This window comes from Lissotriton vulgaris, chromosome 12 (genome assembly GCF_964263255.1).
Source record: "Lissotriton vulgaris chromosome 12, aLisVul1.2, whole genome shotgun sequence".
Classification (NCBI taxonomy): Eukaryota; Metazoa; Chordata; class Amphibia; order Caudata; family Salamandridae; genus Lissotriton; species Lissotriton vulgaris.
Window position 1 is genome coordinate 343761356 of NC_141700.1, and position 12596 is coordinate 343773951.

Genomic DNA, 12596 nt, shown 5'->3' on the forward strand with positions numbered 1-12596 from the left:
GCATTCAGTCCTGCCATGCTCAAACCACCACTTGTGCAGGTCCAACAGAAAGAAGGATATGGAAGAAGGGCCCTAAATTGGGTTGGCTGGTGGGCTTGTTTGTGTCACAGTTCTCTCCGGTCTTTTAAGCACCTAAGTCGCTACCGCTTCTTCTGTTTTAGCGACTTCCTTCTCTTGAGGATCATCTTGTAGAGTTTGTCCATTCCTTCGGTCAGGCCCTCGCCGATGATGGCGCAGGCTGGCTGAACGTGGTAAGCAATGGAGGCTGCCAGCTCCTGCAAGGCCAGCTGCCTCTCGATCTCCGGCACGGGCAACGAGCGGGGCAGATCCTGCTCGTTTGTAATGACCAGCAACGGTGTGCCCTGGTTCTCAGCAAATTTGGTCACCTTGTGCAGCTCTGTTCTGGCCTCCTCCAGCCGGTCTGCGTCCACCGAGTCCACCACATAGATGATGCCATCTGTGCAGCGGCTGTAGGACTTCCAGAGGGGGCGCAACTTCTCCTGTCCCCCCACGTCCCAGAAGTGGCAACTGATGCCCTTGGCGGTGCCATTGCTCAACTTGATCTTCTCGGTGTTGAAGCCAATGGTGGGCACAGTGTTAACGAACTCGTTGAATTTGAGTCTGTAGAGCACAGTGGTCTTCCCAGCCGAGTCTAGGCCAAGTAGGACGATGTGCAAGGACTGGAAGGCTGAAATGTTGGACGAGAGGTTCCCCATAGCTCCAGTGGGGCGCCAATCCAGCTGTCCAATGGGTTCCCCTTGCGCGCGTCAATGCTGCGCGCTCTTCCAGCGCTTCCTGCAGCTATCCTTGGACGTCCCTTCCTCCTCACAGGGGGCAGCTGCGCTCCTCCAAAGCACCCAGTAGTATATGCAGGGTGGCAGGCAGCCAAGGGGGAGACCTCGGCTCTCCGCAGCAGACCCAGGCAAAGAAGAGCTGCGGCATTACTGGTGGCAGTCCGACATCAGAAGCCCCGGCAAGAACGGGCGAGGGCCAGCATGATCCATCAGGGACGGAGACACCGCTCCCCCGCCACCATCTGAAAAATGCAGCGACCAGAAAATCGATTGGTTTCCCTCGCCAGGCGCTGCTGGCTTCGGCAACGCTCCGCAATCATTAACCCCTTCCTGCCCTGGCCACGGTGCAGCCACTGACTTGTTGCAGCTGCCCGGGGCTGTGGTCCTGCGGTTCAACCAGCTGACGCCCACCCAGGGCTGGGGGTGCAGCGGGCGAGACAGTTGTGAAAAACGCAGCCCGTCCTGGGGTCCAGGAGGCACGCAGTGTCCGTCTCAGCCGGGAATGAGGAAGACAGTGGTCAGCAAGAAGGCAGACAGATGCACGGGAGGGGGGGTCATTCCCAGACCCCAGCTGAAAATGTTGTCCTTCCCAGACGCCAGCTGAAAATGTTGCCAGCCTCTTTATATTCCTCCTATGCTTCCTGGAAGGTCACTGCTCCAGACGCCACCGAGCCTCTCTCGGTTGCTCTGGGTGTCTCCAGGGTCCTCCGGTGATCGGGGTCTGTCTCTTCCAGTAGACTGCAGTGGTGGCACCTGCGGCGGATCAGACCCGGACACCGGCTGCTCCCCAGTCCTGTCCTTGCTGGGGCTCAGGCTCGGCGGTCCCGACTGTGTGTCTCTACCCCAGGCTGAGGGGGTTGGAAGGCGGAGCCCGGCGGCATCTTCAGAGGGGCCCCAGGGTCGCTACGAGGTCTGATCACGCCGTAGCGCCCAGCCGCTGCCTCCCGCCGCCTCTCAATGTATGCAGCCGCAGCTCAATCCATCACACCCTCCCAGCCTCCGCTGTCTGTAGACGACGTCCGGGCGGAGTCGTGCGGCGCCGCCCCCTGCGTGCAGAGGTGCTGCTGCGGAAAATTTTCCGGATCCAGTCTGACGCCTGGGGATATTCTAAGTTAAGGAATCTGCGGCTAGACGTCTATCGGATAATGTCTCCTCATATTCTATAGACCCACCGTATGATACACCGGGAAGCCCTTGCAGTCTGAATCACGGATAGAGAACTTGAGGATATGTTGAATTCTGCTGTGAAAAATGTTGATTTTATAAAGGCTCACCCCACTAGAGCTCGTCTGTTTGCAATTTTAGGTGCAAAAATGGGAGCCGAACATGATGGTTTGCTGTTCCATACAGAAGTCCGGTGGTTATCCAGAAGGAAGGTGCTGAATCTCATTTTCGAACTGAGAAATTAAATACGACAATTCCTTCTGGATTTACACCCATTCAAGGCCGAAGAGTTGTGAAATCCCCATTGCTTGTGCTTTTAGCATACCCTGCAGACATCTTTGATAAATTGAATTCCTCTAATGCGTCTTTGCAAGGAGCTGAAAGTACATCTTTCACCATGTATAAATATAATATCTGCCTTCAAGAAGAAGCTAGAGTTGTAGAGAAGACTACTAACTCAAGGTGGCCTGCTTTAAGCATTCCCATGTTTAGCAGAAGCTCTTGAGAACACAGGATATTAACTTGAAAGTGCGACTGAGGTCATAAGAAATCACATGACTTCTCTCAGGGACAGTTTAGAAAAGTACTTTCTTGAGGACAATGATCATATCAATGACTGGGTCTTTCAACCTTTTCTAGCGAATGTAAGTACTCATCTCCCAGTGCACCTTCAGGAAGATCTAATTGACCTTCAGAGTGACAGTTTTCTCCAGATGCAATTCAGCAAAACCTCATTGAGGGAATTTTGGCTGAAAATGTCTGAAGAGCATTCAGGTTTGTCAAAAATAGCAGTCAAGACACTTCTGACTTTTAGCACATCATATTTAGGTGAGATTGGGTTCTCAGTACTGGTAGTATTAAAGACTATGTACCATTCAAGACTTGAAGTGGCGCACAACCGGAGGACGGCATTAGCTAGAATACATCCACAGATTGACAGTCTCCCTGGAGAAAAACAGCACACCAATCACAATAGTTCAGAAAGGTGTTATCATCCAAATGAGTCACATGATGTTTGTTTGTGAAAAATAAAGTACAGTACAATTTGTGCATTTTTTGGCAATTCGTTTTGGAGATTTTGTACTTGAGCTGTGTAGTAAACCTCTGACACTGAACCACAGTCACTCACAATCCTTTGGTTTGCTGAACACAGTTTAATACTATTTCCCCACTGTAAAATGATTTGCCATGGGAATTGGGGGGGCGTTTTTGGTTGTCGATGATGGTGAGAACCAAGTTCTAGAAATTTTGGTCAGGAGGGGGTCCTTATGCCTAAAGATTTTTGACTGGGGGATCTCGATATCAAAAAGTTTTAAGACATCTGCACTAGAGGGTCACTGTTTGAATAACTTCTGAAGTTGGTGCCTGAAATGAAATGAAAGTACTGTACAACACCAATGCAAGGGTGATTAGGGTGGGTCAGGTTGAAGACTAGGGGCGAGATTAATAGGTCATTGAGAGCATGTACTTTGGGAACCCTACATTTTAACTGGCACATCTTTCAGTGACCGCATGGGCCACAGAAATATATACAACAAAATCATATATTTGCAATGGAAAATATATATATAGTATAAATCATTTGGTTTTTTTTGCCACTGTAGGCTTTACATAGTAAAGAATTTAGTAAAGACACGACAGATAAAAATGTCACGAGCACTTCAATGCACACACTAAGACAGGGTGTCACAAAGTTTCTTGATGGCGTTAGGACCAGATTTTAAAACTGATGCATCTAGCGCGAAAGCAATAGTCACAATGCGCCTTGACACTACATTCTTTTAGAGTGATTTCCTAAGCATGTTACTGCAAAGAAGATACCGCACTTGAAAAACACACCTACAATTACAAAATGAAAGATAATTTCGCATCCTACCTTCCAGTTCGATAGAGTCAGCAATGCTGAACAAGCCGTTCACAGCATACCGCCCCGGGCATATAATGACTGTGTCTCCTTCGTAGCATGCATTCACAGCTGCTAGGGGATCACTGTGGAACTGAATGAAGGAAAGTAAAGAAATGCATGAAAAGAGGCTCTGCTGCACAAAGCGCCATAATGAGAAGGAAGGTCTGTGTTCCACTTCATAACTTGCCTGGATTCTTACAAGTGCAGCTAAACACATTTACAATGCATCGTCATGGACCAATTATGCAGACGAAAAATTTGGAATGAAATGGAAAAAAGCATCTGCCATGTTTCTACATAAAAGCCTTTGTCAATGTTCTAAGTCGGATGCTGAAGAAATCATCACTGAAAGCAGCCTAGAATAATCACAGCTTCAATTGTTAATTTGGTAAAACACACACGCACACACACAAACACACAGACAGTTAAGCAATTTTAAAAAAGCGATATAGAAATGGCTGCAAAAACCAATGAATTAACCACTTAAGATGTTTCCTCAATAACAAATAACCAGTTACACATATTAATGGGGGGCCGTTGGTCAATGGTTTGATATATAAAGAAGTACAATGCATCTGTAGGACATTCAAAAGTAGGGTCCACCAATGCCAGGAAAACACTATACTCAAATTCCGAGTTTTATGTCGAAAATAAGTTAACTAATCTAGTGAAGCCCAGATGTGAAGCAGATCTATGAACCAACAATACAACAAAGAAGCCAACGGGCTACGGTAGTAAAAGAATAAATTAAAACAGAAAAATAAAAAACATTCAATAAGACTGCATCAGTACCGGAATCATAAAATGGTCCAAAAAACAAACACCTTTATTATGTTCAGGACAGAACCAACAAGCAAGCTGGCCCACAACTATATATTAATGTTTAGGCAATGAGAAAGGTTATAGCCTTCACTAAAATCATTTTATTTTTAAAAGCCAGAGAACAAAAGCAGCTTAATAATCTGGATAAATCCCTAGGGCTGAAGTAACATTTTGGCTGAGAGAGACTGTTCTTACAATATGGAGGGAACGAAGGGGTGAGGCAAGAATCTAGATCCGGAGTAACACTAAAAGACAAGCACTAGGTATGAAAGTAGAACCCACATGTAAACTACTTCACATGCAAATATTTTCAGTTGGGGTTCTTAGCGAGACCACTGGTCAAGGTAACCACACAGGACAACCTGCAATTTCATAAAGGTATCTGGTTAACTAATTCTACACAGGATGTTTAAGACGTATATCACTGGAAAAATAAGGGCTGTCATCATCTGAATGGCACAAAGACAATTCTGGTATTTATCGGCAGCTTTACTTTACAATTCCTAGAGAAATTAGAAGCTTCACCTACCACAACTCTGTTGGTTAAACAAATCTTGGGGTGAGATTATGCCCAGCGCTCTATTTTGCAGACCAATTTGCAAATATTATTAAAAACAGCTACAACCAACCAGTCCTCGTCGCTCCAGCTCTGAAGGAGCTGCACCAGCTCTGGGTAAAACAGACAAGAAGGTAATACTGCAGCGTTGCATTAATACCAACAGACGAGGACACCATATTGCACCCTAGATGGAACCTTAGTAAGACTCAACTTGAAAAGACTAGGGGGACATAGCAATTTGTGTTCACAATTCGCCTTTAGCCCAGAACAGAGGAAGGACAACGTTTGGCAGTCTTCAGGATAAACTTTAAGATAGGCCTCTACAAAAAGGCTTTTTATCTCATACCAAACTTCAAATGCACCTGAAAGCATTTAGACCCACATCTTCACTCATTCTAAGACTAAAAGGGACAATTGATGGAAAGAATGCTGAACAATGTCAAACATTCACCCCAATACAGAGATCGGGCCTAAATACATATTTGTTTGCTCCCCATGCCATTCCAGTTTAAACCCAGCCATAGGCAAATCAGTCTAAACTGGAACATAGGATAGGATGCCTGTTTCTGGTCCAGGGAGGAACTGGCCTGGCAGTTCGGGCTGGACTGTTCCCATGGGGGGCAGGGTCCAAACTGAATTGCATTTCGCTGGGTCTAAACTGGAATGCACTCATTCTAAGACTGACAGAAGAGCACTCCATACCACATTACCGGCGTCACCCACCACATTTGTTGAAAGGCTTAAAGCAGTTTCTCAATCCAAACAAACATGCTAGCAAAATGTTCGCATTAAACAAAACAAATAAAGACATAATTAGCCGGAGGAACAGCTCAATGAGTTAACAGTTTATTGCTTGAAGAAACAAAAACCTGAGATTGGCAGATCACAAGATAAAACCCCGGCAAGACGATTCAATCTTCCATCAATATAACGACTTATAAACTGAGCGCCTTAAATGCGATAACAGTAACAGCTGCTATTTATAGTGCTCACAAAAACCAGAAGTGCTGTATTAAGTGCTACATAAAGTGTAAATTATTATTATAATTTGCCTCTATCTCCTGCATGGGTGGTTTATGGGATCTCAAATGGTTGCATTAACAAATGGGTGCATTAATGGGGTTATGCAAACTGGGGGTTATTTGGGTGCAGATAGCATAGCATTAAACAATTACTTATGAATTTTTAAAATATGCATTTATGATGAAACTGCATAATCAATGGATGCTTACTCCTGCCTGAAAGTTCTTTGTGCTGGTCTGAAACTGGACTGGATTGAAGAGTATTGTCCTTTAGAAGCATTGAGTTAATCCATTGCAGTAAGTTTATAACGGCTGCATGGCCATTTTGGTTTTCTTCAACTCGCCTAAAGTGTTTGATAATTTCACACTCTTGTATCAGCTCTAAATGGTAGTACACGCATACGATTTTAGCTTCATTAAGGAGCTGCAAGTGCCCTCATCAAGTTAAATTTGACAGCTTTTGATCAAGGAGTCTTGAGTTTCCATTCAGAAGTATCCAAGGTGCGCAGAGTTGGGAAAGGGGCTGCTGAATGCAAGGTATCCCCTACAACTGGAATTTTCTCTTATTTTTTCTTTTTAGTATTTTATGTGCCTATAAGGACTAAGGAGAGAGAAGGATCGCTCCACAAAATACAATTTTTAAATATTGGGTGACTTTATCTCTCAGTGGTGAAAGATATTTAATACATACTCCTAAATGGGTTTGGCATGAAAAAATGTCATCCCATGTTCACTTTTTGCTTTGGAGGTGCATCTGTGCGCGTTTAGCACAGGAGTCAGAATCTTGAGACAACACGAACACGAGGAGTGCGAATCTGACATAAACCTCCCACTCTTAAAGGCAGCACGTGGTTTAAACCCTTAAAGTGTCGGGGAAAATATGTCCTTCAACAAAGACAATAACTTAGGAGTGGGTGGAGTAAATTTTAAAGAAAAATATAAGTAAACAGTTAAAATAAAAGAAGTGTCTCCAGATCCCATTTTTGTGAAACAATAAGGATGCCACGGCTAGTGAAATGTTTTTACTAACCCAGTCTGTTGCCCAGCAGAATCTGCTGGAAGTAGAATGCACCAAAGACAGCCACACTCCATCTCTCTCTCATGAAGGTAATGCCCATTTTCACAAAGGAGCTTTGACCCTCTCAAGGAAAGATGTATGCGAGTCCAAAAGAAGAAATGGGAGTGGTGGGACACTAAAATCAGGAAAGTGGGTAAACGATCAAAGTCAAGACCTAAATCCTAATGCACGTAAAATTCATTGTGAACCAGGAAAATACAAATGTGAGGGACAAACATATGGTCTTTGCTAAGGGCTGGATAGCATGTCTTGATGTTTTTTTTTCTAACAAGGAGGGAGCAAGTACACATCTCTTGGAAGATGTACTGCCTCATCCTCGGGGCTTGCCACAAAATGGCCAAAGAGGATTACACAGTCAACTGTGATGAAAAACCAGCCTGAAACAGATTAGTCCAAATCTTTCCATTCTCGAATAATGGTTTCAATCAAACATTGCTTGATTTAATGCCAAAGTGTCAAGAGCATGTTGTCTGTATTGGCATTATGAAACAAATCCTCCCTAATTTTGAAGGTATGAGTGTGCAAATAAAAATTTGAATTCTGGCACAGGTGATCAAGAACAGCAGCTAACTGTTTGTGCTGAATATCTCAGTCCTGCGCTGGCCGAATGAAGTGGGGAACATATGGGATAAGGGCTGGTGACGTCATGAAATTCAGAAATGGGAAATCCACTCGACCGACTATCACCAGTAGTAAGAATGGATCAGGAGTCGGCTGTGCAGCCCTTTTTGAGAAGACCTAGATTGCCCCCTCAATAAGAGTGCATTGAAGACCTTCATAAAAAAGTGGTAGAGGACTTTCTGCTTTGAGTGAAGATGGGTCACAGCCACTAATGTGCCAAAAGGAGGCCCTCTGCAAATAAATTTTTGTCTTCTTTTTAAGCTTGCACCCAGAATTCACACCTGATTAGGATCCATCCTTATTTGATATTAATGATACATTTTGGTTCTGGTAAAAAGACACCAAAATGCTTGCACTTTTCTACTATCACGCTTCTACAGGAGATAGAATTGCAATACATTTATCTCTTTGTGGTAGGGATAAATGGCTTTACTGTGCGTCTTAACTGAGGACTGAGCAATAAACTGACCAATGTGCCAATCTAAATGTTAGTCATCTGAAAGCCAGGACTGAGATTTTGGTCTGCACTGTTCATATTGGAGCAGAATCAAGACTGATTTACATATGACTGGATCAAAACTGAGGTGGAATGGCGGGCAAAAGAACAACGCATTGGAATACTACCCCGAACAACTGCCAGTGGTTGACTTACTGCAAGCATGACTGCCATCAGTTTTTGAGTGTTTGAAGTACAGCCCTAAGTGATAGGGGTATGCTTAGACATGGATCACTGTGCCAACGGAACCAACTAACACCCAACTGACGAGCCACAATCAATGTGAAACATGTCTTGGGTTACTTGCGTTTGAGTTCAGGAAGGACCTGGCCTGGAAGTATGGGGTGGACTGTTTCCATTGGAGCAGGATCAAGACTGATTTGCATATAGCTGGTCCAAACTGAGGTAGCACAGTGGGCAAAAGAACGAAGAGTTTGAATGCTATCCCGAGAGATTAACAGTGGTTAGACATGTTACAAGCATTCCACCCATTACCTTTCATGTAGCTGAATCTTTTTTTTCAAGGGTATGGTTGAAACAAGCAGTCTGAATGACTCATAAAACCTGAGAGCAGCATTCAATTGCTTCACAACATTTCCAAGTGTTTTAACATACAGTGACCTTGATAACCTGAACTGTGTGCCTCAAAATGATATCCACTTCACAGCAAGTATTTGGTGTTTGTGATGAGATGGTCACAGCCAGTCTAGTAATAAATCTATAGGTAGGCCTTCAAAAAGGAAGACCTGGTTGTAGTCCTGTAGACCACGATCCAATTGTACAGCCTTTCGAAGAAAAAAAGGATCAGTTTTAAAAAATCTGCAGGCTATGTAAGGTGCCCAGACGTGCTTCAATACAGCCTTTAGTCACCACTCAGGACAGGAGGGTCGGACACGCCATATGAACACATCTCAGGCGGCCAGGAGGGTCGGACACGCCATATGAACACATCTCAGGCGGCAGAAGTGGAAAAAGTTTAAAGAAATTAAAAAGTGATACATAGATTGAAGATTTTAAAAGGGCACTTGGCTGAATATTGGAAGCAAAAAAACAAAAAACCGAATGGATTCATAATCTGTCCACCTCAGAAAACAAACAGAAGTTCTGTGTTCTAGGCCACGTGCATCTAAAAACAACAAATGTTTGCGTCAGAAAAATAATGCACGAAAGTTAGAATACAACTAGCAGGGGCATTAAGGCTTTATTGAATAAATGATAGACTCTCAACCCCGTATCAGATACCTGTAATTCCAAGTCATCGTTGCAGGACTCTGGATACAGTCTATCTCGTGTTAAGGATTGCAGAAGGTTAACAGTCATAGAGATGGATACGACATGAATGACCTTTCCATCCACAGGCCGATGCCCTTTAGCTCTTGCAGCCTGCAGGGCAGAATGTTTCTGATAACCAAACACATACCTGCAAGAACATGAAAAAAAAAACAGAAAAAGGTACATCATCAAAACACTGCTAAAGACACAACAGGAGGACCATATGGTAACAGATAGCTTTGTTCAGCATCAACATATTCCACACTCCTCAACTCTGGCAAAATACAGATAATTCGCACAGAACATTTTCGCTTTTCGTTTTTATATTGGAATGAGAATTAAACTACGCAGAGTCTAAAGCATACACAAAATATTCCAATTTCGTATTTGCCCTGCCACCAAGTGTTCCTCCGTTATATAAAAAACACACCACAGCAAGCGCTAACATTACATTTAGACTTAAATTTGAGTGCAACGGTCATGAACGTTATCACTCTGTCCCCTCTTTCGAAAAGTCAGTCTTTCCATTTCAGAACAAACAATCATTAGGATAGCAAACCTGTCTACCGCTGGCTGATTTCCCCCATGCTGGTTAGAACTGTTGCGCAAGACTTGGCAAAGCCACAACCGTCGGGAAACTATCCGGGAATTCTATTTAGTTTGTATTCTTTAATACAGTTGCATTGTTCCAAAATGACGCAATGTGAGGTCCATCTTTTAATAGTATGTCTGCATTAAGGAATGCCACGCAAATAGAATGTCAGGATGACCACCATACAGGACAGTCTATGCTATTTGTGGCTACAAGTGTACAAGCATTTGGAAAAGCAGCACCCGCGGCCTCGGTGGGCATCAGCTGCAGTGGGTGGCCAGGTTTGTTTTGCCCAGGCTCCACAGGGAGCAGAGACCCGGGAAAGAGAGGAAGGGCCCGAAAAGCAGCAGGGAAAGAAGGGGCAGGTGGAAAGAAAGCCAGCAAGCGAAAGCTGTTGGGGGAGTTGGGGTTACTTAAAAGCCATGCTAAACAAGAAATACTCCAGGAGAGGGTTAACAAAAACTGGGAGGAAAGTCTTTGACTTAGGAGCAGGGAACTTGAACGGAAAAGGAAAGCATTTCTTCATAACAGGGGACGATCCCAAAGGTTATTCTCAGTATATGTTGAAGTATTGGTTAAAATGCGGCCTGCAGCAGATAGCCAAAGCAGTCTCTAGCAAGGAAACACATAGGAAGTTGTATATTAGATTCTTGAGCTCCTCCTCTTGCACAAAACCATGAACATTAACGAACAGACCGCTTTTCCCCGCCTGGATATTGCAATTATCCCTCGAGGCAGAAAAACGATAATAAAAAAAAAAAGCACCAGCACCTGAGCAGAGGGTTTTCAATCAGCTTTAACTTCTGTTTAAAATTCTCCAGCTCGTCATACATTTTTACTCCTTCCACCATAGAGACATTGTCCATTTCTGAATCGGAGGCACTGCTCGATATGCTGTTCCGAAGCGCAGTGAACCTCCTGTACAACTCCTCGCACTTTGAGAGAAGGCTGCGATACTCCAAAACGAGCCCAGATGGGACACGATCTTCAAGAATGTCATAGTGCCTACAAAAAGTTTAAACTGTGTTAGTCTCTCCTGGACCACAGATATCAAAATGTAAAGGACAACATTACCGCAACAGGTTCCTGGATTTAAATATCCGTAATAAATTAGTTAGACTAGGTTAGTTGGTATCAGCGGTATTCACAAACCCATTTATCAGTCCAAAAGGTTATTGACACATCATTAAACACTAAACTTTTTAGTTTCTTGCATTACATTGTTACCATTCTTACTATCTCATAAATCTAATTGAATATGCGGTGTGGGATTCATAGGTTTGACAATACATCTTTAACTGGGCACACAACTTATCCAAACCACTGTAATCGTGTTATCCAATCCACTGTATTAGTTTTATTCAATCCACTGTAATCTAGTTATCCAATCCACTGTAATCTGTGTATCCAATCCACTGTAATCTAGATCTACTGCACCGGGCCAGAACGCTTTCTTTTGTCTTTTGTCATGGTGGACTGGTTAAAGTGGGGTTGGTGCATGATTTCAAACTTCATCCCTCCAAGGAAAACTGGTACACAATGGGGGTGGGGGTGGGTAGAGCTTATGATTAAATGTTAAACCAATAAAATTGTAATAGTACTTAAAAAGATAGCTAGCTATTGCACTGATTTCAAGGAACGAGATCAAAGCGCTCATCAGTGCAAGGAAACATTACCTGAAATGAAACAGTAAATACTGTAGAGGTATAGACATAAAAGATTAATGAAAACGCTATCACACATTAAGTACCTCACCAAAGAAAAGGTATGTATGGGTCTGACATCAACAAAGTATACTGCACAATGTACGAATTTGTTAAAAGTAGCTGTGTTCAGCAAAATCTGTCGAATTTAGCAAAGGGTAGAAATAAGAAGTAGGAGTGATTTAACAACAATAAGCATAAACACATGCCCATAGTTAACATTTACAATAAAATGAAAGTGGTGTGCAAAACAAACCCTGGTGAGAGGCCAGAGGCTGGGAAAAAAAAGAGTAAATAAAGAAGGGATTCAGTAAACCTGTAAATAGAAGGTAGTAGGGTGACACTAAGAAACTCAAATTGGTGCATTTAAAAACTTAGATAAAGGTGACCAAGAGCAATATAAAATTAAAAATTGATACAAGAACACCAAAACAGCAACAAGTGCAGTAAGATGTTACTCCTAGGCCTGACATCTGACACTGAAGTGCAGAAGTGTCAGAGGCAAAAAAAGAGAAGGTACACCAGCAACCTGGTAGTGGAAATCAAACATGGATGTAAGCTCCCCTT

General features: G+C 43.4%; 2 protein-coding genes across 2 annotated transcripts in view; both read right to left on the bottom strand.

Moving 5' to 3' along the window:
- LOC147674043 (ADP-ribosylation factor-like protein 4C) overlaps positions 1-847 on the bottom strand; it is an 850-nt gene extending 3 nt beyond the window's left edge. The window contains exon 1 of the mRNA XM_086945111.1: positions 1-847. This exon is cut by the window's left edge and continues 3 nt beyond it. Coding sequence (XP_086801237.1) covers positions 141-716 — 576 coding nt within the window. The 5' untranslated portion in view covers positions 717-847 and the 3' untranslated portion in view covers positions 1-140.
- SHCBP1 (SHC binding and spindle associated 1) overlaps positions 1-12596 on the bottom strand; it is a 286230-nt gene that overhangs the window by 150277 nt on the left and 123357 nt on the right. The window contains exons 6-8 of the mRNA XM_086945110.1: positions 11098-11331; positions 9705-9882; positions 3835-3955 (exon numbers count right to left, since the gene is read on the bottom strand). Of these exons, the coding sequence (XP_086801236.1) occupies positions 3835-3955; positions 9705-9882; positions 11098-11331 (533 nt within the window). The remainder of the gene's footprint in view (positions 1-3834; positions 3956-9704; positions 9883-11097; positions 11332-12596) is intronic.